At 42.0% G+C, this 25,282-nt stretch overlaps 1 protein-coding gene across 10 annotated transcripts in view; it reads left to right on the forward strand.

The window, feature by feature from the left end:
- The window catches only part of TMCC3 (transmembrane and coiled-coil domain family 3), a 156,007-nt gene that overhangs the window by 82,135 nt on the left and 48,590 nt on the right, over window positions 1-25,282 (forward strand). The window contains exons 1-2 of one of the 10 annotated variants that reach the window (XM_025208133.1): window positions 2,191-2,284; window positions 21,783-21,952. The exons of 6 other annotated variants lie outside the window; for them this stretch is intronic. Coding sequence is in view for 1 of the 4 variants with exons in the window: in XM_006027049.3 (XP_006027111.1) it covers window positions 2,207-2,284 (78 nt within the window). In the remaining 3 variants the exon portion in view is untranslated. Of the gene's footprint in view, window positions 1-2,184; window positions 2,285-2,522; window positions 2,673-21,782; window positions 21,953-25,282 lie in introns of those variants that run through there. 3 more of the 10 variants (XM_025208134.1, XM_006027049.3, XM_006027052.3) reach the window with 3 other exon arrangements.

Here is a 25,282-nt window from a genome sequence, read left to right on the forward strand (position 1 = left end):
TTTCCTTGATGCTGCAAGCAACACAGTCCCCTTTGGAGATGCCTGATTGAGGATTTTGCTGAAAAAATCCAGAAACTTGCTTCTTCAGTTCTTTCCTGCCTTTTTGTCCTAATACCCTCAACCTCCCTTCTATTCCCAAATGTTATGAGTCTGATTAACTAACTGGTTAACTACCTTTATGACTTATGAGACTGGTTAACTAACTTTACTCCGTGCTAAGAAGCTGAAGTGATCCAATTCCTATAGTAAAGCATCTGCCTGAGCTGAAGAAGGAGCTTTTTCCCCTTCCGCTACTGTCTTTGTCACAGAGGCTGTTAGGTGTGATATCACTCACACACCTTATATGAATGAATTTATGAAGGCAAATTGTAGTCCTGTCAACTCATTAATTACTCAGTTTGGCTCTGTATGTGGGGATAACATTGAACAAGTGAATTTGTTAGACAGGGATCTAAAACGTACCAGGTGAGGTCTTTCTCTTTTCTTAGCTTTTGAGAGTCAAAACTTAGCCTGTGACCTTAACACACAAAAACCAAAGAGGCTGGTACCAGAACTGAACCTCAACAGCAGTGTTGCTTTATAAACAATGCTCCTGAATGTAAATTTCAGTAAACAGAACATAAATGATGATGGGAATCTGTTAAAATTAGCTATAACATTCTCTAGGGTATACAGGTGTGTTGATATATTATATACACACACACACACACACACACACACACACATTCCCCAGGGGTGCTATTACCTGAATCTTGAGAACAAAGGCGGCACGATGTCAGCTCCATGAAATACACTGCATGTGCACTAATGACAAGTGCACACAAGTGAAATCCGGGTCTTGCTACAACAGTGTGAATCTGTAGCAACTCCATATGACATTGCTGTAACACAGTAGAATCTGGTCCCAGCCTTTTATGTATTGCATTTATATGGGTGGGGGGAGATTATTGGTTCCTGTAACCATTTGTGAGTAACTCTAAAAATGTTTTGATTTCTGCATACGTTTGAAATCGTCAGCATAGCTCTTTTGCATTAAATTAATGCATGAACTCTCAGACTATCAACAGGAATGGTTCTTGACTGTTAGTAGCTGAAGTACACTAAATGTCACTGGAAACTTTCCCTGTGTTATACAGTACTCACAGTTTTAATTTAAATCTCTCATGTCCTGTATTATTTATCTCTGTACTTGTAATGTGCTACACTGGAAAACAAGAGAAATTCCAGCATAAGCCAGGTATCTAACTCAGGCTCCTTTTAAAATCCAAGCCCTGATAATTTAGCCAGAACCTAAGGCCTAGGCCCTGTGTTTTAAGCCAGGATTCCTGTGTGCTCTTCAGCAGCGGCACCAAAATGTCAATCCTGGCAATCCTGATCAAACACTGGACCACATAACAACACTGCCCTCTATACAAATTTGATGGTGACATTGCAGAGATATATTCCCTTTCCTCAAGAATGTTAGACTGGTTAACTAACCTTAAATTGGACTTATAATTGTTCAAGTCGACCATATGAAAGAAGAAGAACCAAAATGTCCAGTGGAGCTCCGTGCTTGATGCAAAATGACAAATGTGTCCTCCTTTCTCTGCTTCCCCAACAATCATAATATCTTAATCACATTTTTCTTTGCCTTCTGGTTTCTGAGTCTTTAGGGCTTGGGATATTTTCCTCACAGTCTTGGGAGCTTCCAACTCCATATCTGGTGTTTGTACACAGCTTTCTCATTACAGCAGGTTCACCTGTAACCCCGAGAGATACACCCCCTCCCCCCCAAGAGAGAGCCCGGGGATCGAGATGGCCAAAGCCCCTCTGCTGTGCTTGGGCTTTGCCTCGCCTAGTTGGCAGGGCAGAGTTAGATTCATATCTTGTGATGTGGGAGGGGCTGGTCGTTTTGGATGTGCTGGGCAGGGCAGGGCAGGGCAGCCTTGGGCACTTTAGGGCAACTGCCACCCAGGGCTTTGTTTTCCTGGTAAAATTAAAGCATCCTGCCCTGCTTTGTACGGGACGGGTTGCGGTGCTCGGGCTGGCTCAGGTGCGCGTGTGCCGGCGGGGGGCAGAGGCAGGCAGCCCGCCCGCCCGAGGGGGAGGCCACGGCGCCGCCTCCCCGGGGGGCAGCGTTTCCCGTAGCACCTACCCCGGCGGCCAAGTGCAGCGGGAGAAGGGTTACGGGTGTGCTGGGCTGGGCTGGGAGCCGCCGGCCGGCATGCCGGGCAGCGACACCGCCCTGCCCGTGGACCGCACCTACTCGGACCCGGAGAGGCACCAGAGCTGCAGGGCGCGGGTAACGCAGCCCCTGCCCCTGCCCCGCGGGACCCGGCGCGGGTAGCGGGAGATCGGGGCGCTCCCCGCCGCTTGTCTCCGGCTGGGCTCAGGCGGGGTCATCCCGGCTCGGCCCGCACAAACCCTGCTCTGCCCTCGCTCCCGCAGGGCCCTTCTTGAGGGGAGAAGCTGGGGCTCCTCCTGCCCCGAAGGCGGGGGAGAGGTTGAGAGCCTGGGGCGCCTTCCCCTCACCCTGTCCATTGATGAAGCCAGCCCGGCCACCACACGCGGGTTCTTTGGGGCACGGTTTTGCACACATGCTGGCAGTCTCGCCTGTGTTTTGACCCACTGCTGTTGCACGAGCCGAGTCCGTCGGGGATAACACAGGGCGTGCGTGTGTAAGGGCCCAGGTACGCGTTCGAACAAAAGCTGGATAGATACCAAGCCATCGAGTTGTTCCAACGTTTTCAAGCGTTCGCTGTGTAGCCGGTTGGCTCTCTTTATAGCTGGCTAGTAATTTTTTTCAATCCTGTGATCGTGACTTTGCGTGTGTGGCCAGGCTAAACTTATTGTGTGACTGACCATTGAGTTGGGGGGGGGGCAATGCTTTGCACGTGCAGCCAGGCTAAATTTAGTGTAGGGTTGACCAGTAAATTGTGTAATAGATGTAACGTGTAGCGGGGGCCTTTGCTCCAAAGGGGAAGTTGGAAAGCCTGATATGTCTTTAGGTCACTCTCTAGCTTTATAAAATGAGTAAGGTGACATCATGGGTTATTTGACACATGGCTTCTTTGAGGCATGGCATTTATCCGAGGCTGGCAGGTTGGATACGTTTTGAGTGATCTCTGTATGTATGTGCACCTGCTATGGTAGGGATTATACAGTGTATGTGTGTGTAATGTTCTGTGCACCTGCTGTAGATACAGACAGTTTGTTGCCCAATTTAAGCATATATTTCAAGCAAGCAGCTAAGTGTTTGGTTCACATGGGTATCCAGTAAAGTATCCTCTCTGCCTACATGACTGCAGTTAAGCAAAGACAAGGAAAGCCACTCTTCATTATTTACAGAGTAATTTGCTCTTGCCTACTGTGGCTGTTGGCAAAAATAGCTCTTCTGCTTTCTCTTGTCTACAGAGACAAGATATTTAGTGCCTCAGAATAAATGAGCTTCACAGTTTGAAGCTTTGGGATTATCTGTCTGTGGAGGAAAACAGTTTCCTTTCCCCACATAGAATGCTAATTGTTCCCCCCCACTCCTCCCTATCTCTCCCATGCAATCAAATGGCAGTGCAGGGCAGTCGATGGTGTGCTTCAGATTATTTTCAGTGTCACAGAACATTTAAAAATAAGTAACTTCATTCATTGTGACTTTTGTTGTTGGCATACTATCGTTATAGCCTGGCCTTTGTACTGTAAGCTTGTTTGCACGTTAGTCGTAAGCAAGCATATCAGTGCCTACTTCTTCGGGTAGGGTTGAATGGATTTTCCCTAGTTCTCCCTGGAAGATAAACATGCTATATATTTTAGTGGGATGATAAAGGAAAATATGGATATTTTCATGAATTTTTTTGCTCTGCCTGAGAATTAAATGGAAACAGTGTGACTAGCTTTTAGCACTGCCAGCTCTAGATGTTCGCAAATCATGATTGTCTTAATCATGATATTGTTCTTACATTTGCCTTGTTTTTTGAGATTTCATGGGTCATGTTTTCATGCTTTTCTGTGAAAAAACAAAGACTATAATCTTGCTTTTTCTTTAAAGGGAGCTGAGATTCTTGTATAATCATGCGACTCCAAAGCTGGGTTTGTTTTGTTTTGTTTTTTCTAGTCAATTTTCAAAAGACTTCTGATAAAATACAGTGATGAGTTTTTTTTTTTGTTTGTAGCCAGAGCTTTGGAAATCTGCACTTGTACTCATTCAGGAAAAATGATCATTTCATGGACATCTTACCTGGAAGATAAGGAAGAAAGGAAGGAACTTAACTACTCCTGTAAGCAGAAGGTCAGGAAGCAGAGCAGCAAGAACTGCTGCTGTTCTCTGGTAGGGAAGCAGAAACAAGTCAGGGTAGGTATGCACCTTATGGACAAACTAAATAAATAATAAATATATATATATATAGAGAGAGAGAGAGAGTGAGCGAGCACAAGCTTTCATTAGCTACTATTTACAATAGCTTGTGTTCGCTTTCTCTCAATATATCTTTAGTTAGTCCATGAGGTACGTATCTGCCCTGACTTCAGAATAACATGACTAACTACTTCTCTCTGGTCAGGAAAGAGAAAACCAGTTCTACCAGTTTCTGTGGAGTGGGAATGCTGGAACCACTGTTGCTGAAGGGGCAAGGGAATGAACAGATGGATTGTCCCTAGCTGAAAAAAGGAACTGGGAGGCCAAAGCTGGCAACCTGAGAGAAGCTTTCTGGGCAGTTATAGAGCCCAGAATTAACTAATTGGGAGGGTGTGCATGTGCAAAGGTGGTGGTAGATTTGATTTTTATTAAGAGGATGTGGGTAGCATACCATAGAGTTTCTTTGTGGCCATGGAGAATAGACAAAATGCATCAACTATGTACATCTTTGGGGACCAGAGTGAGCAAAGAACCCTTTACCTTGGTCTTAGTTCTTAAGTGAACCCTTTACCTTAAGCTTAGTTCTTAAGTGAACACATGTTGAGGAGAGTCTCTAAGCTCTATTTAAGACATTGTCTGCATATTTCAAACTCTTTTAAGAGCAGTGGAAAGTGAAAGGTGTGAAGGCCCTGCTCTCTTGTTCTGTGATTAAAATGCTCTCTAATATCTGTGTGACACCACTTGAAGAGTAGTGAGATTTCCTGGGCCTTGCTGCCAACCACAGGGTGATGATGACACCAAACTGTGCATGTCATTTTTTACACTCTGCAACCTAATGAGGAGCCAGAGCCTGTAAGGGCTAATCACTTGAATGAGCAACACTTGGCTCATTCTTAGCTGAGAAGAATGAATCAATGCTGTTCAAGGAGTTGAAATGCTTCTAAGAACTCACCAGGACATTGATTTCTCCTTTTATCAAAGCCATCTTTCTATTCTTATTTGTCAGAGATGCAAAGGTTTGGGATCCTTCTAAGCTTAATCACTGATACTGGAACATCAGGTACCATAACTGTCCAGAAATCTAGCTTTCAAGGAGTCTTTGCGCTTTCCTCTGTATTGAGAATCTAGCTACATTAATCCAGTCCTGGAATATGAACTCGTATTACCTAAGGCTAAAGGTTGAAGCAATACAGAGGCTTCAATTTGCACAGAATTGCCTATGATCCACGAAGGCAGCCATATTATTTATTTATTTTTTCAACAGCATAGCTAGTGAAACTCTGGATGCCATGCGGGGCAGCATAAAAAAGTATTCTTAGTTAAAGGGGCTTGGCTTCTCAATACAGTATTTGAGTAGGTTAGACCATTGGTTGATTCTCAACGTTTTTAGACTCACAACACCCCTCAGAAAATACCATCTCTTAGCTGTCACTATTTTTTGACTATGAAAAAATTCTTCTTAGAGCAATTCTTCTGTTGCAAAGAACTCAGAAAGATTACAACAGGCCAGAATGTTTTTGATACTGTGGATTCTTATTTGAAATCCCTTGTTTATCTTGTGATCACGTGTAGGTGTTTGCACGCATAACAGGGCTAATATTGTGTGGCATCCTTAAAAGGATCTCATGGCACCCCAGAATGCCATGGCATACTGGTTGAGAATCACTGTGTTAGACTAGCCAAGAATCTTGACAGGGTGAATTTCCCTGCTGACATGACTAGGCTGCTTCCAGTGTTGAGCTAGTTCATTTACACTTGCATTTGATCTCTCTATAGTATATTGCAGAATATAATGTAGACATACTCTTATCATTCATGTAATCATTCCTGTTTCAAAACTACCTGTCACAGTTCTGGTCAAGGTCCTCAGCTGAACACTTGCCATTAAACTGTGCTGTTAAACTTTTTAGGATTAATCAGAGTTTAGGGTATTGCTTCTGGCTCTGGACTTTTATGTATACATGCCTAGGAGTGTCATTCTTATCTGTAGCTCCCCAGACAGAGTACAAGTCCTTAACATGGAGCGGAATTCAATTATCCTAAAGAGGATGTATTGATATAGTTCTGATTGTCCTGTTTGCAGTCTTGTCTGACTGTGACCGATGCTAGTTTCTTCAGACGGAAGTTCAGGAAACCCCAATCCTGGAATTTTCTGCCCATCGAGGAAGTGTTGGTTTTTTTTAATTATTTTTATTTTTTATGTATTTATTTTCAAATTCCCACTAGCTGGTGGATGGTTTACACACCAAAGGACAAGGGCCTTGTTGTACAGGACAGATAGCACATACTTTATTTTTTATTGTAGTAAGCATTACTGTGCCATATTAGAAATTAGAACAAATAATATTTACTGTGATCTCCAGTTTCAGTTGTTTAATTAGCATCTGTCTGTGTAGAAAAAGGGAATGATAACTCTGAACCATTGCATTGGATTGTTAGTTTTGGAGCTAGCCTGATCATAGTATAGTGAGCCAGGTCTCTGCCACTGGCAGAAGGCAGAGGGAGGCATGGAGAGCTAAGCTGGGCAGAGACTCCGGTGTAGTCCCAGGGCTGCGTCTGACAATCAGCAGATTGTGGGTTGCATTCACTGGACTGCAGGCTGCCTGTATTAGCTCCGTGGAATGGTCAGACGATAGCCGAACACGTGCTACTTAACACAATCTGGAGATACTCCTTTCATTCTTGTTGAAGTCCACTGGCTGCTTTTTCGTTTTAGTAATGTCAAAACTTCATTATGCATTTCAATAATTTGCTTGTCTCATTCAAGACACCTCTTGTTCGTTGCCACATAAACAAAACTGTCTCTTCCTCTTTGATCTTCTTATTGGGAAGTCTTTCTAGCCTTTTGATATGCTTTCTTTGTCTGTTTGAAGGCCCTCTTTATATCTTGCTGTTATTAATGGGACTAGAAGAAAGAGCATGAAGGGACTAGGAAGGATTAGGTTGTGATTAAAAAAATGAGATTGATTTGACGGGGGAGGGGATGCGAACCATATTGACTATGTTCCTAAATTGACATTGGCAATTTATAAATATTTGTTTCTACTGAAAATGTTGTAGAAGTACTTTGATCGATACTGAGCTTTGATATCTTGTACCTAATATGACAGAATACATTTATTGCCCAAACTCTAAATGCTCCTTTTTAGGGGTAAAAATTAAGGTAGCATAATGGGATGCAATGCTGTTTAATACTCCTAGAGCTAGCATTACTCCCACAGCATTTTGGAAGACATGGCTGCCTTCCCTGAGATACCATAAAATAATGGGTTCATTGTCAGGAAAAGAAGAACCCTAAAACTACAGGGAAAGAAAAGAAGAAAGACCTGGGGAAGGTGAAACGCAAGCTCTTTCTTTAAAAGAATAATTGCTATTAACTTGAATAGGTTGGATGTTCCATCAGTGTGGAACTGTGAAAGAGTTTGCGAAGTTGTTTTTCAAAACCTTTTTTCATTTAATTGAACTTGCCAGTACAATGATATAGAAAAGCAGTAAGCTAACTATTTATTTTTTGTATGCTTTCAATTTCCACATTAAATATATCTGAATACTAATGGCTACTGATATACAAGACTTTTAATTGCTTAACAGGGAGAAATAAAGTAGGGAAAATGAATATGTATACTCGGGTATATAACAAAATATTTGCTGTGCTTCCATGTACTGTGAGCTTAAACCCTTATCTAGCAAAGTGATATATGCAGGGTAGGAAGATCCTTTTCTCTGTTACCTTTGGGAGGATGAGTGGCTCTATTTTCAAACCTATCTGTTACCCTTGGGAAGATGACTGCCAAAAGTAACTAGAAATGGTAACACTAGGTCCCTGCAAAGTACAAAGAGATTTTTTTATCTGGATTTTTTTTAACCTGAGTAGATGTATATGTAAAAGTATATATGAACTTTTATTTTGCCTTTGGACTCTGCCTGAAAATGTCACATGGTTTTAGTTGAAACGGTGTAACATCTTGTTCCTGCTACCCTGCTCCTTGTGAGTATTGCTGTGTGCACGTGGGCCTACATTAGCAGTCCCTCCTCTGTTAAATATAGTGGATATTTAAAGATACAGACATGCTTGTTCTAATTATTCATCTTGTTCCTCTTCTAGTTGGTGTGGACAGAAGATAAACTTGCCACTGCAAAGCATTAACATATAGGACTAGTGGTGTAATTGGGCTAGGTCTGCCTTTGTAACTCACCTTTTATGCTTACTCCATAAAGTAGTACTTTTCAGTGATGATGATTTGTATTTTGTGCAATCTAAGATTTCACTTACTTGAAAGGAAAAGAAGAATCTATAGCAGTTACAGTTGTTAAGATTCTTTACAAACTGTAATTTTTCAATATCGTGCAACACACACACACACACACAAAAGTAAGTTGCTCTTATGGGCTACAGACAGACATTCAAAAAGCCTGAGCCTGAGTTGATTCAATCTTTGCAATCTTTTGAATGTCTGTTAGTCTAACCTATCTAGGCTAAATCAGTTTGTAACTGTAAAGACTTCTCATAAATGCCAGCACATACCTTTAGTGGTTCAGGCTAGAAGCTGAGGGGTGCTAGAGCAGCCCTCCCTTCCTTTTTACAGTGTTGAGCAGAGGTGGGCGTGGCCAGGCCCAGGCAGGAGGCTTTGATTTGGGAGGGGTTGCCTCCCCTCACTGGTCAGTGAGGGAGCCAGCAGGGGCTACACAGCATTTGTCACCCCAATACCAAAACAAACGGATCTCTCATTAGAGTAAGAAATTGTCAAATGTACTAAGAACTTCAGTGACCATTAAATATCTTTCAGATTACAGTAGTAAGGAAGGTTTAAAAATGCAGTGGCTCGGAATAAAAAAAATGAAGACTTGGGGCTGCCTTAGTAATGGTCTTCATCTCATTCTGCAAAAGTGTTTAGTTGGAATAATTGAATTATCCCATACAGAGAAAAAGTTGTCCAGATGATAGCAGTGTCCAAAGCTGCAGAGGGTATGAAGGGATCATGGAATTTGATTTGCCATTAATTATGAAGGTGCAGAAGAGTCTCTGCAATATTTTTATTCCTTGTGTTGTTTGAAACAGCAGCCCCCTGAGTCCTAGAGAACCTTGAACAAAAGTTTGAAAACCTCTATACTTTGCTTTTTAAAAAAGCCCAAACTTTTTGAAGCTGAACAAACAAAATATTGCATGAGCAATACTAATCAAACATATTAAAATGTATAGTAGTAAGAATCAGATCCTTTTCTACCTGTTAGGTGTGTAAGTGTGATCCTACTCCACCGTGTTTGAGTTCCTGAAAATGTGTTAATGCATGTACTTTTTTTATAGCACACTTAACCCCATGTCTAAGTCACCAAAATCAGTGAGAAGGAAGAGGAGAACAGCCCATCCAATTTGTATATCAAGTTCTTTCAGGTTCTTGAGCAAGTTGGAATATTATTGCACATAGGCAGCCAAATCCCCTTAGGCACCTAATCATTAGAAAGGATCTGGCCCCATGTACGCATTACATAAACTCAATAACAGAGGGTGATAACAGATCTTAAAAATTGGTTTAGGGTAGCAAAAGTTTAGCAATGCTTTGTATGCCAGTTGCCAGACTCACTGGGGGCTTTTTCTACCCTGATCACAGAAATTGTGTGTTCATTTGGAATAGAAGAGCCACTTGTGTGGCTAGCCTTTGGAATGTGCCTTTAGTATAGCTAAATTTTTTTGCTGGTGTTTAAACCGCTTGAAATAAGCACCAGTTACTGTGCATAAAAACCAGCATGAAAAATAGAATCAGTCTTTTTGTACCAGAGTAAAAGTGCAGGCCAGAGACCAGACATGCAACAGCCTTTTTGTTTTCCTGTCTGGTCCCAAGCAGATCTTTGAAATTAAAAGACAACATATTGTAATAGCTGCTATTACTGAAGCTGTGATTGGTGTGTGATTGTATAATATGCTAATAATCTGGTTATTGTGGCTCGTTTTGTCATGGTAGGAGTTTTGGTTTTGTTCTTACTGGAGGCTGTGTCAAGTTTCATGCTGGTTCATGTCAGGGCTGTTCTTGGCATTCTTTGCCACACCAGCAAAATATTTGTTTTTCACTTGCTGCTTTATTGCTAAAGTCCCAAGCACTTAGTTTGTTTCTGTTTAATATTTCCCTAGACTTGAGGGAGGAGAGGGGGAGGAAACTGACTATTGCCCCACCCCTTCTTTCATCCCAAATGCACTGGTGTTAACATGAATAAATAGCACAATCTCAGCTTTAGAAACAAAAAGGAAGAGTCAACCCCTAAATGCAGGAGTAATCTTCTTTTCAGGGCCCATTCCATCTGGGCAGCCAAGGAAGGTGTGAGGGGGAGGGCACGTGGCCCCCCAATCTTTGCATGGGCGAGGGTGGGCCATATCTGTGAGCTGGGCTCAGCCTCCATGTTTCCGTGCCTGACTGCCCTCCTCCCGAGCCTACAGAAACCCCCCCCCCAAAAACCCCCAGAGTAACAGAAACCTGCTTATGACTGGGAGGGCTGCAATCCTGGCTGCGAGTGCGCAGGGTAGCTCAGCGTGCCTGCCCCTCCCCCTCTGCTGTAGGACCCTGGGGCTGGGCTGCCCTAAGGCAATGTCTGCTGCTGCTCTGTGTTTTGTGGGGGGAAGGGGGGAACTGAGCCCCATTAGCCCCCAACTTCCACTGCCTAGGCACAGGGGGACCCTTAGCTGCGGGGCCCCCTGTGGCCCCAGGTTTCTCAGTATATGACGGGCTGGCCCTGGCTCATGTCCATTCACATAGATCTGACTATGTGGAGTAAAAGAGGAATTCTTAGGTTCCCTTCATGGAAATCCAAATGTATTATTTCTATAGGTTGGAGGGATATAGTTTTGGGAGAATCCCAAGGGGCAGAAGCTATGGTCCTGTTAAGAGATGGTCAGTGCTGCCACTCTGGCTTTGTCATCAACATAGGACCTGTGCTGCTGTTGGGAGCTATGCACCCTCCCTCCATCATTGTTGGCTTTTGACTGGCTACTCTCAAAAGAAGAGAGAGAGTAAGGGGAGAGAATTTTCTTAAGTAGTTCTGCTTCCTCCCCTCGCAGCCCATCTATCCCAGTTCCCTTCAGAGCTCTGCTTAAGGGGCACCCTTATGTCTCAAACTTTGAATCTGAGGCAGCAGACTGACACCTCTCCTGCCCACATTTGGTTTTTACTCCCCCCAAAAGTGGGGTTTTGGGGGTTTTGGTTGTTTGTTTTTCTCTCTCTCTCCCTGAGGAATTGGAAAGTGGTGATCTGTCTTTAAGTGGCAAAATATTCTGATAAGAATTGCAACTGTTGCAGGCAAAACTGTTGCATGGGAATTTCTTAGCGATTCATGTGAGTTTCCGTTTGTACTTTTCTCTGTAGATATTACGTAAATTATTTTGGGAGGTACTTTCTCAGCATATTCTTAAAACTGGTGGTTTTAAATAAACTTGGCTACTTGTTTGAACTTGAAAGAGTCAACCACATATTGTGTGTGGTCTTCTGCTGTTGCAGTTGATGATTCATAGATTGTAAGGCTGGAAGGGACCTTGGAAGATCATTGAGTCCAGCCCCCTGCACCAGGAAAGACAACTGGGGGTCAGGTGACCCCAGCAAGGTGACTGACTAGTCTCCTCTTGAAGATTTCCAGGGTAGGTGATTGCACCACCTCTGGAGGGAATTTATTCCACAGTCTGGACACCCTGACTGTGAAGTTTTTTCCTAATGTTGAGCTTGAATCGATCTTCCAGGAGTTTGTGGCCATTACTCCTGGTTTTCCCCTTGGGTGCCCTGGTGAACAGTTGCTCACAGAGCCCTTGATGTACTCCCCTAGCGTAGCAGTAAGCTGCTACCAGGTCCCCCCTCAGCCTTCTTTTCCTCAAGCTGAAGAGTCCCAGATCCCTCAGCCTATCCTCGTATGGCTTGCCTTTTAAGACTGATCATATGGGTGGCTCTTGTTTGGACTGTCTCAAGCTTGTCCATGACCTTGTTAAAGTGTGGTGCCCAGAATTAGCGTTCTCTCTAAGGTGTGTGACCGCTCAGGCATGCCTGACAGTGCAGCATGAGTGCACCTGCGTGGCCACGCATGCTGCCCAGCTTAGAGGGAACGCTGCCCAGAACTAGATGCAGTACTCCAGCTGTGGTCTCACCGGTGCTAAGTACAGTGGAAGAATCACCTCTTTGGTTTTGCTGAACCTGCATTGATTGATGCATGCCAGAGTACTATTTGTCCTACTGGCTACAGCATCACACTGCCAGCTCATATTCATATGGTGGTCTATTATCACTCCAGGTCCCTTTCATTTGTGGTACTAGTCAGTTCGGTGCTGCCAAGCCTGTAGGTGTGTTGGGGGTTTCTCGTCCCGAGGTGGAGCACTTTATATTTCTCAACGTTGAACTTCATTAGGTTCCGATCCGCTCAACTTGCTAGCCTGTCTAGGTCTGCCTGTATCTGTAGCCTATCTTGGTTCAATCAACACAGCTTAAACTAACCTGCAAAGATTGAATCATTTCAGCCTCAGGCTTTTGGACTGTCTGTACTTAGCCTATATGGCCAGGGAAATGGCTCTTCTGACCTGAGAACTCTTCCTTTTGTGCCGCTTAAATTTTATTAAGTTTTTCATTCCACTTGTAGATGCTGCCTTATTCTGCTGTACTGTAGAAAAGTTCTTCCTGTTATTCTCTAGCAAGTGCCAGCTTTACCATTGCACACAGAAATTTGTTGTGTTTCTTGCTGCTCAGAAGCTTGGCACAATGGAAAGTGCTTTTTTTTTTTTGGTGTAGTGATTAGAATGCTTTCATTGTGAGTACCTTCAAAATGAAGGCTTTTACCAGTATAATTACTCTAAAAGAATAGTTGCAGGAGAAGACACAACAAGAATACTCTCTGGGCCTTTTTTACTTTATTTTATGAAAAGAAAGGTACTGCTGTATAGCACAAAAAGAAGTGGGGGGGAAATGCTAGTTTCTCTCTTCTTTGCAGGAAAGGAAGTATTTTACTTCTAGAGCTATTGTTACTTCAAATTGTTAAAAAGACCCTGACTTATACTAGAGGCAGCTCCCTAAGGCTACTTTAGCAGTTAGTCATTCCTCCAGTGGAGGTGCCATATTGGAGGTGGGAGTGTCTCCAATTGGATGAAATCATCCTAAAGGATGACTCTGATTTTAAATATGTTGTTTTGGAGGCTTAATGCCCTTGGTCATCAGTAATGCTATCAAAGCATGCCTTGGGCTGGTTTCTTTACAAGTTGGAATCAAACAGCCATATTTCCATCACTTTAGTGGTACAGGATGCAATTTAATAAAGATAAATGTAAGGTACTCCACCTGGGAAGGAGGAACCCCCATCACACCTATAGGTTAGGGAGTGTCCTTCTCAGCAGCTCGGAGGCAGAGAGGGATCTTGGAGTCATAATTGACTCCAAGATGAACGTGAGCTGGCAGTGTAACGAGGCCATCAACAAGGCCAATCGCACCTTGTCGTTCATTAGTAGGTGCATGACTAACAGAACAAAGGAGGTGATGCTCCCCCTCTATGCGGCACTGGTCAGGCCGCAGTTGGATTACTGTGTCAAGTTTTGGACGCCGCACTTCAAGAGAGACGTGGGGAATCCAAAGGAGGTCCACTCGTATGATTAGTGGCCTTCGTGATAGACCCTACAGAGGGAGGTTGAGAGAGCTGAATCTCTTCAGCCTTCACAAGAGACGGCTGAGGGGAGATCTTGTGGCCGCCTATAAATTTATTAGGGGAGGTCAACGGGGAATAGGGGAAGCGCTGTTTACTAAGGCGCCCCAGGGAGGGACTAGGAATAACGGGTGTAAACTAGTTGAGAGTAGATTTAGGTTAGGTATTAGGAAGAAATTTTTCACAGTAAGGGTGGCCAGGATCTGGAATGGGCTTCCAAGAGAGGTGGTGCTATCACCTAGCTTGGAGGTCTTCAAGAGGAAGCTAGATAGTCACCTGGCTGGGGTCATCTGACCTCGGTCCTCTTTCCTGCCAGGGGCAGGGGGTTGGACACGATGATCCATCGTGGTCCCTTCCGACTCTACAATCTATGAATCTATGCATTATGCTATTTCAGAGGCTCAGTCAGATGAGTGTCTTTTTTAAATGTTAAAATAAGAATCAGAAAAAAGTCCAGCAAAGAATTTGAGTCAGTGTATGCTCTTAAAAATTAAGAAGAAAAACTAAGGATTTATGTGTAAATAAGCATTGACTCTATACTTGTATCTACTTTTTGAATAGACTGTATGTCTGATTTCTTTAAAAAAAGAAAAACAAAAAGAGAGAGAGGCTCTTTATCTGCTGGGTGCCCACTAGAGTAAGACAGCTTCATATTTTGCATAGAGCCTAATTATGTTAGCATTAGTAGCCCATACAAACTCATTAATTCTTAGAGTCAAATTTATACAATATTTGTTGTTGTTAGGAAGAAACTATCTTCAATTATTTGCATTAATTTGGAAATGGTGGTTTCTTCAGGATTTAATAAGGCAAAATTTCTTTCTTGGTATTAGAAAAGGTTGAACAGCTGCTTCTGAATGTTTGTTAAAAATACATTAGTGTATGATATTATGTAGTGACAAGTGATTTGATTGTGATGTTACTATACTGGTGACTAATGATTAATCAGGCTAGACTGATAAATATATTCTGTCTTAGTAAAGCAGTATTTGCTAAGAAATGGGAACAATAAGCTCTTGAGACCCCAAGATGGTTTTTAAGATGTCTCTTGTTATATATATATTAACACATGAATCATCATATTGGGGTGCTTCAATGCCACATAGTTAGAATTAGCAGAACTATTATATTGGGGTGAATTTTCAAAAGTCATCTAAAAACTACCTAATTGTATCATTCTTACTTTAGGAAAATATATCTAGGTGTACTAGCGAGCACTGAAAGAAGTAATTTCATTTTTGTGTAGTGATTATAACCCACTAATTTTGGAGAAGTTTTAATTTTAGAACAGTAATTTAGAATGATAGTTTTTAGTTAGAACTATCCCCATTCTCCTCCCTCCGTTTGTGGTCCATGCTGTGATTAACATACTTGTGGAGATGTAGTTTCTCATGCTGAGACCATTTTCTCTCTCTCATCATTCTCAGAAATGATTCTAGCGGAGCTGGCAGCTACCTGTTATCTTTATCTTGGCAAATGCAATAAGGTTTAGGGGACATCCGTAACTTCAATCCAGTACCTGTTTCCAAATACAGAGACATTAGCAATATCACAGCAGTGGTATCTGCATATATTTTTAAGGTTAAAAAGATTAATCACACTACCACCCACTCAGTCTTCTTCCTGTAAAATGTGAGTAATCTTTGGGCTCTTTACTTAGCCTTTTATCATTTAGAAAGGAAGAATGTGGCTTGAGAGGATAGTTCTGCAGGCATGTCATGGATTATGTGGAATTTTAAGTACTAGTTACTTTCTGTAGCAACTCTGTTGTTTTTATATAAAAAAATGAATCGGAATTGGTGAGGTGAAAACAACAATGCTCAGATATTAAAGGAAGATAATCCAATTCTGTCTTTGGCCGTCTTGTGGTGAATTTTTTTGTTTAGAGTCAGTTTCTTTCTGAATATTTGCTATGGTTCTACACGATTCCCTAGTGTAGGTATTAAAAACTTTTCAATGAAGTCTTTGTGCAATGTAACTTGGTTGGGATAAAATTACATTAGGTTCACAACTTGGCTGTCTTGGGGCTCACCTGCTACAATTAGTATCTAAGCTTAAAAACTGCACTGCATAAAAAGTGACCCAATCTGTCAGTTAAGCTGTTGTTTTGGATCTTGTATTTCTCTGCTAATAGTAACAAGTGTTGTCTTAGAAATCTGTATGGTGAGAATAGAAGGAAGGGAAGATAAAGATGTAATTTCAGTGCCAGTCAATTTACTCTTGCTCTTACTTTTGAAGTCCAGATTTTTCTTTTTATAAGGCTCATGTGGATAAATGGTGCATATTATTCATTTGCTACTTTTTCAGCACTGCTTGCAATTGTGCCTCCATCCCCATTCCTCTCCCTCCCTCCCCCTGTGGAAAGATGAGCATGTATAGAACTGAAACATGAATGACAGCTGTGTTGTGTTGCAGAAAGTCATACTGACCTTTACATCAGAAAATATTTTTTGTGGTTTTTTTTAAAGCTGTATCATATTAAACAGATGGAACTGTTTAAAGCAAGTCTGATTCCGACAAAAGAATATCGGTCTTTGAACTCTAATGAAAGAGAGGCTACAGATTTTACAGCTTTGCATTTCTGAGAGGAATTTCATAGAAATCTTAACTGAGCAACTTCATGTTATTCCTAAGGGGAGAAAGAAGATGGGCAGTAGGGCATTAGTTAGATCAGAAAAAATAATATTAATTATCACGCTTATGGCACTTTGCAGTCAAATGGGAAATTTTATTTTGATGTTGGTTCAAAACAGGTGCCCTTCTGAGTAGCTACAAAATTAATGACTGGTATAAATCAGGAAAATATTTTTAATAAGATTTTTTCCTTTTGAAAAAATGCTCTCTCAATGACTGGATGCACAAACTCCTATGTGTAACCTGATATATTCAGCTAATTTTCAGTTAAAAAGTTTCACAAGCTGAAGTTACCTAAAGATATGATAATAAAGTACTCACTGTCTCATTCCATTCTAAATTTGTAGATGGTTACTGAACTTCCTAATTGAAAGTTGTTGATAACCTATAAACCTCATTCTAATGAGTTGTTACTTGAAGAGCTATTGTCCTAATTCTGTGCAAAACTTCATAAAAAGTGTGATAAATATCTTTTTCAGACTCTTCCAGCTTTATTTATTTATTTCAACCTACAGCACAACACCTTCCAGCATCTTTATAAGCTGTTTTTTTTCCCCATGTGAGTCAAGTAGTACTAATACGGTCCAAAGGACTTACTGGTGTCCAGCACAATGGGAGCTAAGCATGAATTGATCCATGGTGTATCAGCATTAGTAAGGGGCAGAAAATGAATAGGCTGTCTACAAAGAGTGTCCATCCTGGATATTGGAGACCATTCTATTGGGGGGAGGGTTGCAGGTTACTTCAAAATGGGAGTATAGGACAAAAACTTGAGAGAGAGAGAGAGAAACAGATATAAATGTTATTAACTTTCATTATCCCTGGTCTTAGGAAGTGTCTTTACCAGGGGCTGGTGCTCTCTGTACTTTAGAACATTGTTGCTGATACACTGTATGTTCTCCCACATTGCTCAGACTTCTTAAGTTCAACTTTCCTCCCTGAAATCATTTATTTAGTGAAGTCAAGTACTCATTGCAAGGGGAAATATGTTGGAAGCTTTTAGAGCTAGCAACATTATCTTTAGCTATCTAGAAAGAGAACAGAAAGAAAAAAGGGGTAGAAGGTGGAGTTGTAAGTAGAGATACCTTGGGTATTAGGCTCAAAAGAAAATACTTTTCATTTGATTTAAAATAAAAAAGATGATGTACATAGGGACAGCAGCAGACTGAGAGTGCTAGGGTGGGAATTGAAGTTTTCACAACTGAGGTGGAGGTGAAGCTTGCAGAGTTCAATGTTCTTAAAATGGGAAATGGAGGTAGGGCTCCAAGGGAACTGGCAAACACAAGCATAGGTTCAATAGCAAGAACTTCTCATAAATCTCTCAAATCAGGGAAGATGCCATATTTTGCTAGTGAAATAGTTAACACTACTATATGGGCAGGTAAATGGTCACAACTTTGTTTTTCAAAAGGAACTGGCCATTAATTGTGTGACAACCCTCCACATTCTTAATTTGCTGCTGCTTTTCTCTCAGATGCATAGATTATTATTTTCCCAATTTATGGTTTGGCATAGTAATTTCTATTGGAGCTCATTACTCACTCTGTGTATTTAGTGCTATGTAAACCTAATTTTTGTTTAATGGTACCACAGGTTGGAATACTGCCCACTGCTGCTGACACTGTCAGGCTTGTTGGAAAGGAACTCTATGAATGGGAGGATACTGCTGGCTCTTATAGCTTGTATAATTTAACCACAATAAAGCAATTAATTTTATAGCAAATGCGTACTTAGTTCTCCTTGTCCATAGCTCGTGTCAGTTCAGCTTTCAGTACTACAAAAGGTAAACACAGAACTGTTGAAGAGGCCTCCAGGCTTTTGGAGAAAATTTACTTGGAATTATTTCAGGGTTTATGGCAAAGAAGTGGAGAAGTGTATTGTAGATATGTATAATAGTACATGTTGCTTGTTTAGTAGTGGTAATTCCTGATAATTTGATAACAGAAATATTCAGTGATTACATAAGAAGTGGGCCGTGCAAGACTTGAGATATTGATGTGCATAGTACATCACTGAAATGCTAGCTTGGGTCCAGTTATAGGCATTTTTGTATTGGCTTCATTTTGATCTTTACTCTTTAAATTTGTTTTCAGAAGCAAAAATTATGGTGGCTCTATAGCAGTGGATGAATTAGGGCTCATGAAAGAATACCGTTAGCCAGAGCTGGCAATACTGATGCAGCACAATGTTGGAAAGAGTCATGCATTTCATGCCTACATTCTGAATTCTATTTCTGAGAGTATTTATGGTGGTTTTGTTGTTCTCTAGTATTCTCATCATACAGGAGACGATTGATTTGATTTGATTTTTTTTTAAATGACAGAATATTACTCTTGCCTGCAATTTAGATGGAGTTGTCAGATTTGTGCTTCTGTGCGTAGAGGTCTGGGCTCATCCATGTTTGAGATTACAAATAAAAGGCACTTGATATCAGGCAAGCATTTGAAAATGTCTCAGTGGGTGCATCTACACGTGCTACTAGCAAAGAACAATAAGCTCCAGCACATGTCATGCTGGAGTTTATTGCTCCCGGGTGCTGCATTTACATGTGCACCTAGGACTGTAGCATGGTGAGCCAGGTTGGAGTAGCCCTGGCTGGCAGGGAGCTTGGAGGGTCAGCCTGTCTGCCCGGGTCTGCTCTGGCCCAGCTCATTGTGCTGTGGAGGGGCTGGCTGGGGCATGAGGGTGCTCCAGTGTGGGACTAGCTTGCAGGTAGCCTCTGCACTGAAGCACCCTTGTGCCCAAGTCAGCCCCATTAGTGTCTACATGCATGTTGCTGCACACTAAAGAATGCCACCATACGATAGTACTTGCATTTACAAGTACTAATCTGCAGTGGGGTCAATTAGTTTCTTGTGACCTAATAGGGCCACACATGTAGATGGTGAGACTTTGCTGTAGAGCTAATTAGGCATCTCTGCAGTAAACGTCTCATGCAGATGCACCCACTGTCACTTACATTTCCACTCAGTTTAGAAAAACCTAACCATTTTAGCATTCAAAATTCTGGACTAAGATGCTTTGGCAGAGTTCCACGAGTTTTCAGTATTCCTGATTCTCGTGTGTCATTAATATTTCATTTTCTTGAGTACTGTAGTAAGAAAATTATGACCATCATAACAAATTAAATATTGCTTCTTTTGGAGTTGACTTTTTGGAGTAGACTTTTATAGCACAGTCTTATAAAACTGTGAGCGTCTAAAACAGGGGTGTCAGACATGCAGTTTGTGAGCTGCATGTGGCTTGTGTTGCTGCTTTGTCTGACCTGCCAGGTTACAAGTCATGGAATTTTGGGGCCACCAGTGGGCAGGCCCTGCCACACAATGGCCCTCGGCCTCCACTGCTAGAGCAGGCAGATGCCTGGCCTATGGTTGCTTGTTCCACTGCCATCAGTTATTGCAACCACTGCAGTTGCCACAGTCATTGCTGCTGGTCCCACAGATGCATCTCACTGACAAGTTTCACAGTTTGGATCTGGCCTGGGGACTGGGGTGAGTTTGACATTCCTGAGATTTGGGGAGAATTTTACAAAAAAATAAATCCCATTTTTTTTCAATAACACTAATGGTGTCCGCTACATAAGGAATTACATTTTGAAGTGGCTTTCAGGCTCTGGCATCAAATTAAAGTGGGAAATGCCAAATTTCAAGGCTGTGAGCCTATACATTTTAACCTCTGATAACACATTCCCAAATCAGAACTTGCCTTTGGTCTGTTATAATGTACAACATGCTGAGCAGGAGTGTCCAGTAGAATATACCAGCAGAGTCTGCACCAGTGTGTGTGGGTATTTCCTTTTTCCTGACTAACCTATTGTTGATAAAGTTCTTTCATTTGTTAGTTATTCAAAATTATGCAGATATTAAGCTTTTCCTATTAGAAAAGTATAACTACTGAGGTCACAAAAACAGGCTAGTTTTGTTAATGAGGAATGTGTACAAAAATAAGCTGTTATTAGTAGGTTGGCATTATTATTTAGTTCTGATCTAGAACAAACAATTTAGCATTCTTTGCAGGACTAAAAAAAATCATAAACTACATACATTTAAACCTGTTCCACAAAGATGTAATTCTAAAAGTATTGCTTGAGTTACAGCTCAAACCCATATAGCAGAGAAAAAGATGCATTTTTAAAAAAACAAGGTGCCATCTGGAGGTTCTGTATGTGCATTCACTATGGCTTGCATGTATGGAAGTTGTGCCTGTCAGTCTTGAGTGGTGACATAAATGTTGTGAAATATAAGGGTCATGTCCCCCTCCAGTTACTGGTCCAAAGTAAGGATAACAACTCATTTCTGCTAGCAATTGCTCCTTTTACATAGTGGAATGGGTCTTTGTGGTTAAATCATACTGATTTCACAGCCTGAAAAATTTAGTCTTTAATGTGACTTTGTCAGAAAATGCTGATTCATTAGACCCAAAACATTTCATGGAAACACTGCTGTTTCTGATGGAAAACAGTTTGTTGAAACCTGCCTACTGTTCTGCCTGCTTGTCTGATCAGCTGCTTGACAGCTTGGACTTCCAGAGTCTGCAACCTCCTTAGGATTTCTGGTCTTAGTGTTGTGGAACCAGGAGCCTGAAAGTCCTGGGACAGAGTCTGCTGCTCTGGGCAAGCCCTGCTATGCTTGCTGCTCTGGACTAGGGACTCTAAGGCTTCCATAATTTGGGGCCTCCTGGCTCTCTGAGCTTCTCAGCTCCCACCTGGAGACCCGATAACTTGGGAAGTATAGCCAGCTGGCTCAGGAGGCAGGGGAAGGTTGTGAAATATCTGTTTTCTGAATCATGGAATATCTGTTTTCCTTGGAAATGGGTGGCCCCACATTTGGCCAGCTCTGTTTAGAACCTTATTCTTAGTTCTTCACACCACAAAACATATTTTAAAGGCATTTAGATGTCAGTTTTTTAACCACATTAGAAAATATTAAGGGAAAAATTTCTCTTTCACTTTCAACAAAGTAAATCAACAAACCAAATTATTTTTGTATCTTAAATGAAATGGAAATGATGGGGAAAAGGTCATCTGTTTCTAGCAAGGGTGGGATGCCAAGAACGCATTAATCCAGTGATCCAGAGTCTGCACTGTTTTCTAGTAGCTTTCTGAGCACAATACAGGGCCTTAAAGTTTGGGCCCTACTTAACTAAGGACTGCTTTGTCACTTAGATTCCATCATGATCCCTAAAATCAGCCAAGCGCAGCCTCCTGTGGATGCCATCTGCATGCCAAGTTTGTTTGGTGAAGACATATGGGAAGTTGTTCTCAGTAGTTCTTCAGCTCTAGACCTCCCTCCAGCCTTGTTGTCCATCTGAGCCTAGATATCTTCCAGAACCACTGTAAGACCCTTTGGGCAGACTTTCAGTTAAGTTTTGGGGTATTGTCTGGGAAGTTTGTTCTATTGCATATTATTTAATTTTAATACTTTGATCTATCTTATTTATTTATTTGTTGTTGTTTTTTTTAAATTGTAAGCCACCCTAAGCCTCTTCTGGGGATGATGGCATATACATCTACTAAATAAATATGTAAATACGAATTTAATTTCCATTAGCCATAATCCTAGGCACAGATTCACAGAGGGTTCTAAATGCAAATTGTGCTGAGTGTCACCACAGACAACTTTTTTTTAAATGCCCATCTCTGGGAGTAGGATGCACAAACCGGAGTTTGTGCATCCCACCTGGTTAACCTGCTTAAATTTCCTGTCCAGTGAATATGAGATATGGGGAAAAAAGAATTTGAATTTACAGCAGCCAGCAAACTGGCCAGTATTTAGGGTATAAGCATAATTTAAACATATAAGTTGTACTTTAGGCACCTGAAATCTGTTTCGCATCTGACCCTAGCTAGTTTATCCTTCATCTGATATAAAATAGAATTACAAAAATATACTGATAGATCCCAGGTCAGTATGTTCAGCAATTCTGTAGTTTAGATGTTACAAAACAAGCTTTTAAATGGTGGCTATTTTTTTAGGCAATTTGTAAGGATTATATTTTACATTAAGGAATTGAGAATGAATGTTTTCCTAGGAAAATTCTTGGCAGTCCAATAGATATGGAGTAACTGGTTGGCAGACAGTTGATCACCAGTAATCAATTTGAAGTTGATGTTTCAATCTCTGTTTTGTTCTTTGAGGTGCTTGTGTCTAAGCCAAGATAAAACTGTAATAGGAGACTGTAATTTGTGTTTTGTCAGCAGTGCTTATTCCTGAAACAATTGCTGAAATGGTTAAAGGTTGAATGTAATACGAATGTGTTGATTCTGAGGTGGTTATACTGCAACATGCATTGCCCAGTGTTTGGAACAAGTGTATTTAAACTTATCTTTATTTAAGCTTATGTGGAAGAACTTTGAGTAGTTTGCTAAAATGATTTTCAAGAAACTTTTTAATTTAAGTCAGTATGCCTGCTTTTTTACGTTTTTGAGCCTGTAATATTACGTCAGTTATAGTGAAAGCATGATAAATTCTTTCTTTCTACACATGTCAGGTATTGAAGATATTTGTGACTAAACATGTGATTCATCCTTCACCGGCCTATTCCTTCCCTGCTGATTCCTGCAGTGAAGTCATAATAGTCAGTGCACATCTTATTTGATTTCCCTGGCAACAGATTGTGATGTCAATGTTGCAATCAAAAGGTTACAATTTCACTGTCAAAGGAATCTCTGGACTGGGAGGGGAATATGCTCTTACTAAAAAAACGAAAAGAAGAAGAAAAGCCCTTAAACATTTGAAATTGAGGAGATGACAGGCTATATATGTTCAATTTAGAGTAGTAGTCTCTGTTTCAGTATAAAATCCTCGGAGTACTTTTGCTTTGCTTTTCTAGAGAGCATGTTTGCAATCATAAACAAGTCAGTTTTATAAAGGTATTGTTGCTCACAAATGTTCAGCCATTGGGCTTTTGATGCTGTTAGAGTAGCACTGTAGGCTATGTAGATGACTGTGAAAACTGCATTATGAAAACAGTACTGTTACATTTTCTGCTGGGGGGGGTGTCTTTTCTGTCTGTCTTTTTTTTTTTTTACTTAGTCACTTCTTCTTGGGACAGACGTTATACACACACACTGCTTTAAGTGAGCAGAAACTGGTTTAAACCTGTAACAGAACAGACAGTGCACGTAAACCAGTTTCAAAATGGCTGAAATCGGTTTGAGATAAACCTGGCTGGATGTAGTTTAAGATGTAACTGATTTGGCTCAAACCAGTTTATGCAATGTCTGTCCCAGACCTCTTGCTGGTTTGAGTTAAACCAGAGACCTCCAGCATCCCGGCATGGAAGGGGCACTTTGCTCCAGCTCAGCCAGGCTGGCCCCACTGCTGTGTTCCCCAGCCCAAGCAGGGGCAGAGATCTGGACAGAGGGGTTTAATTCCCCCCTCTCTATCCCACCGGCAGGGGCCTGAGCCACGTCTGCCAGGTACTCCCCCCTTACTGCTGCAGCTCTGCCAGTCCCGCAGCACAGCCCCCCACTGGAAAGGGACTCGCATTCCCCCACATTGACAGGGCTGCTGCCCCCAACATAGGCCCTGCCCCCTCCTGCTGCAGTGGAGGGGAGGGGTCATGGCCAGAGAGGGCCCCTGGGAGGTGGGGTAGGGATGGGGGTTATTATTCCTCCCTCCGGCCTCCAGGAGAGGACAGCAGGGGGCCTATTTTGGGGAAGGGGGTGAGGGTAGGCAGACCCAGCTGCCAGTGAGGGTAGAGGGGCGACTAACTCCTCCCTGCCCCACTGCCTCAGGGGCCATGGTGTTCTGCTGCTCCAGCAGTGCGGAGGGAGTGCTTGGCAGACCTGGCTCAGGTCCCTGCTGGTGGGGCAGCCCCCCCCCCCAGCGCCTGGCCTGAGCATGTCCAGAGAGAATGTCTGTCCTGTTACAAACCGGTTCAGCCTAATCAGGCTAGACTAACCTGCAAAGGTTGAATCAATTCAGGCTCTGGCTTTCTGAATATCTGTCCTTTGCCTGCAAGCTTTCCAGCTTAGTTGGAGGCAAACTAGGTTTTAATATTTTTGGCCAAATAGTTGTGTATGCATTGCAGGAGAGAGAGCCTGTGTCAGTATCCATAGCAGATTTTCCCTTTAAGACCAAAACTGTGTTGCCTTTAATGCAAACAACTTATGTATGTATTCCTGGAGATTAGTAAAACAGCGCTTTTAACCAGTTCCTATTACCACTTGATGGCAGGGAGAAGATAAATTAAATAGCCACATAAATAGATTATAGCATGTAATACAGTACTCTAGCATTTTAAAGATGCAAAGCGAAATTACATGATCCACATCATTTAATTGTAACGTTAGCCTTTTTCCAGCATGGCAAAATCATAACAAATTCTGGTTCTGGTAGTGAAAGATAGGTGTTGATAGCCAGCAATTGCATTTCCTTAATGAAGGGATGTCAAAGATGCAGCCCATGGGCCAAATCTGGCCCACAGAGCTCTATCAGACGGTCCCAGTTCTGCCTTTAGGTCTTGGAGTTGACCCACAGGCAGCATGCAGTGCATACCAGGGTGCTTGCTCTGGCTGCTCCAGGACCATGCAGCACATGGTGCCTGCTCCAGCATGCATCAGCTCCATGTTGGGACCAGTGGCATGTGCCAGAGTGGCTACTGCATGCAGTGTAGCCCTGGAGTGATGGAGCAGCTGCCATGTGCAGCATGGCCCCAGAG

This window comes from Alligator sinensis, unplaced genomic scaffold (genome assembly GCF_000455745.1).
Source record: "Alligator sinensis unplaced genomic scaffold, ASM45574v1 scaffold141_1, whole genome shotgun sequence".
In the NCBI taxonomy this organism is placed as follows: Eukaryota; Metazoa; Chordata; order Crocodylia; family Alligatoridae; genus Alligator; species Alligator sinensis.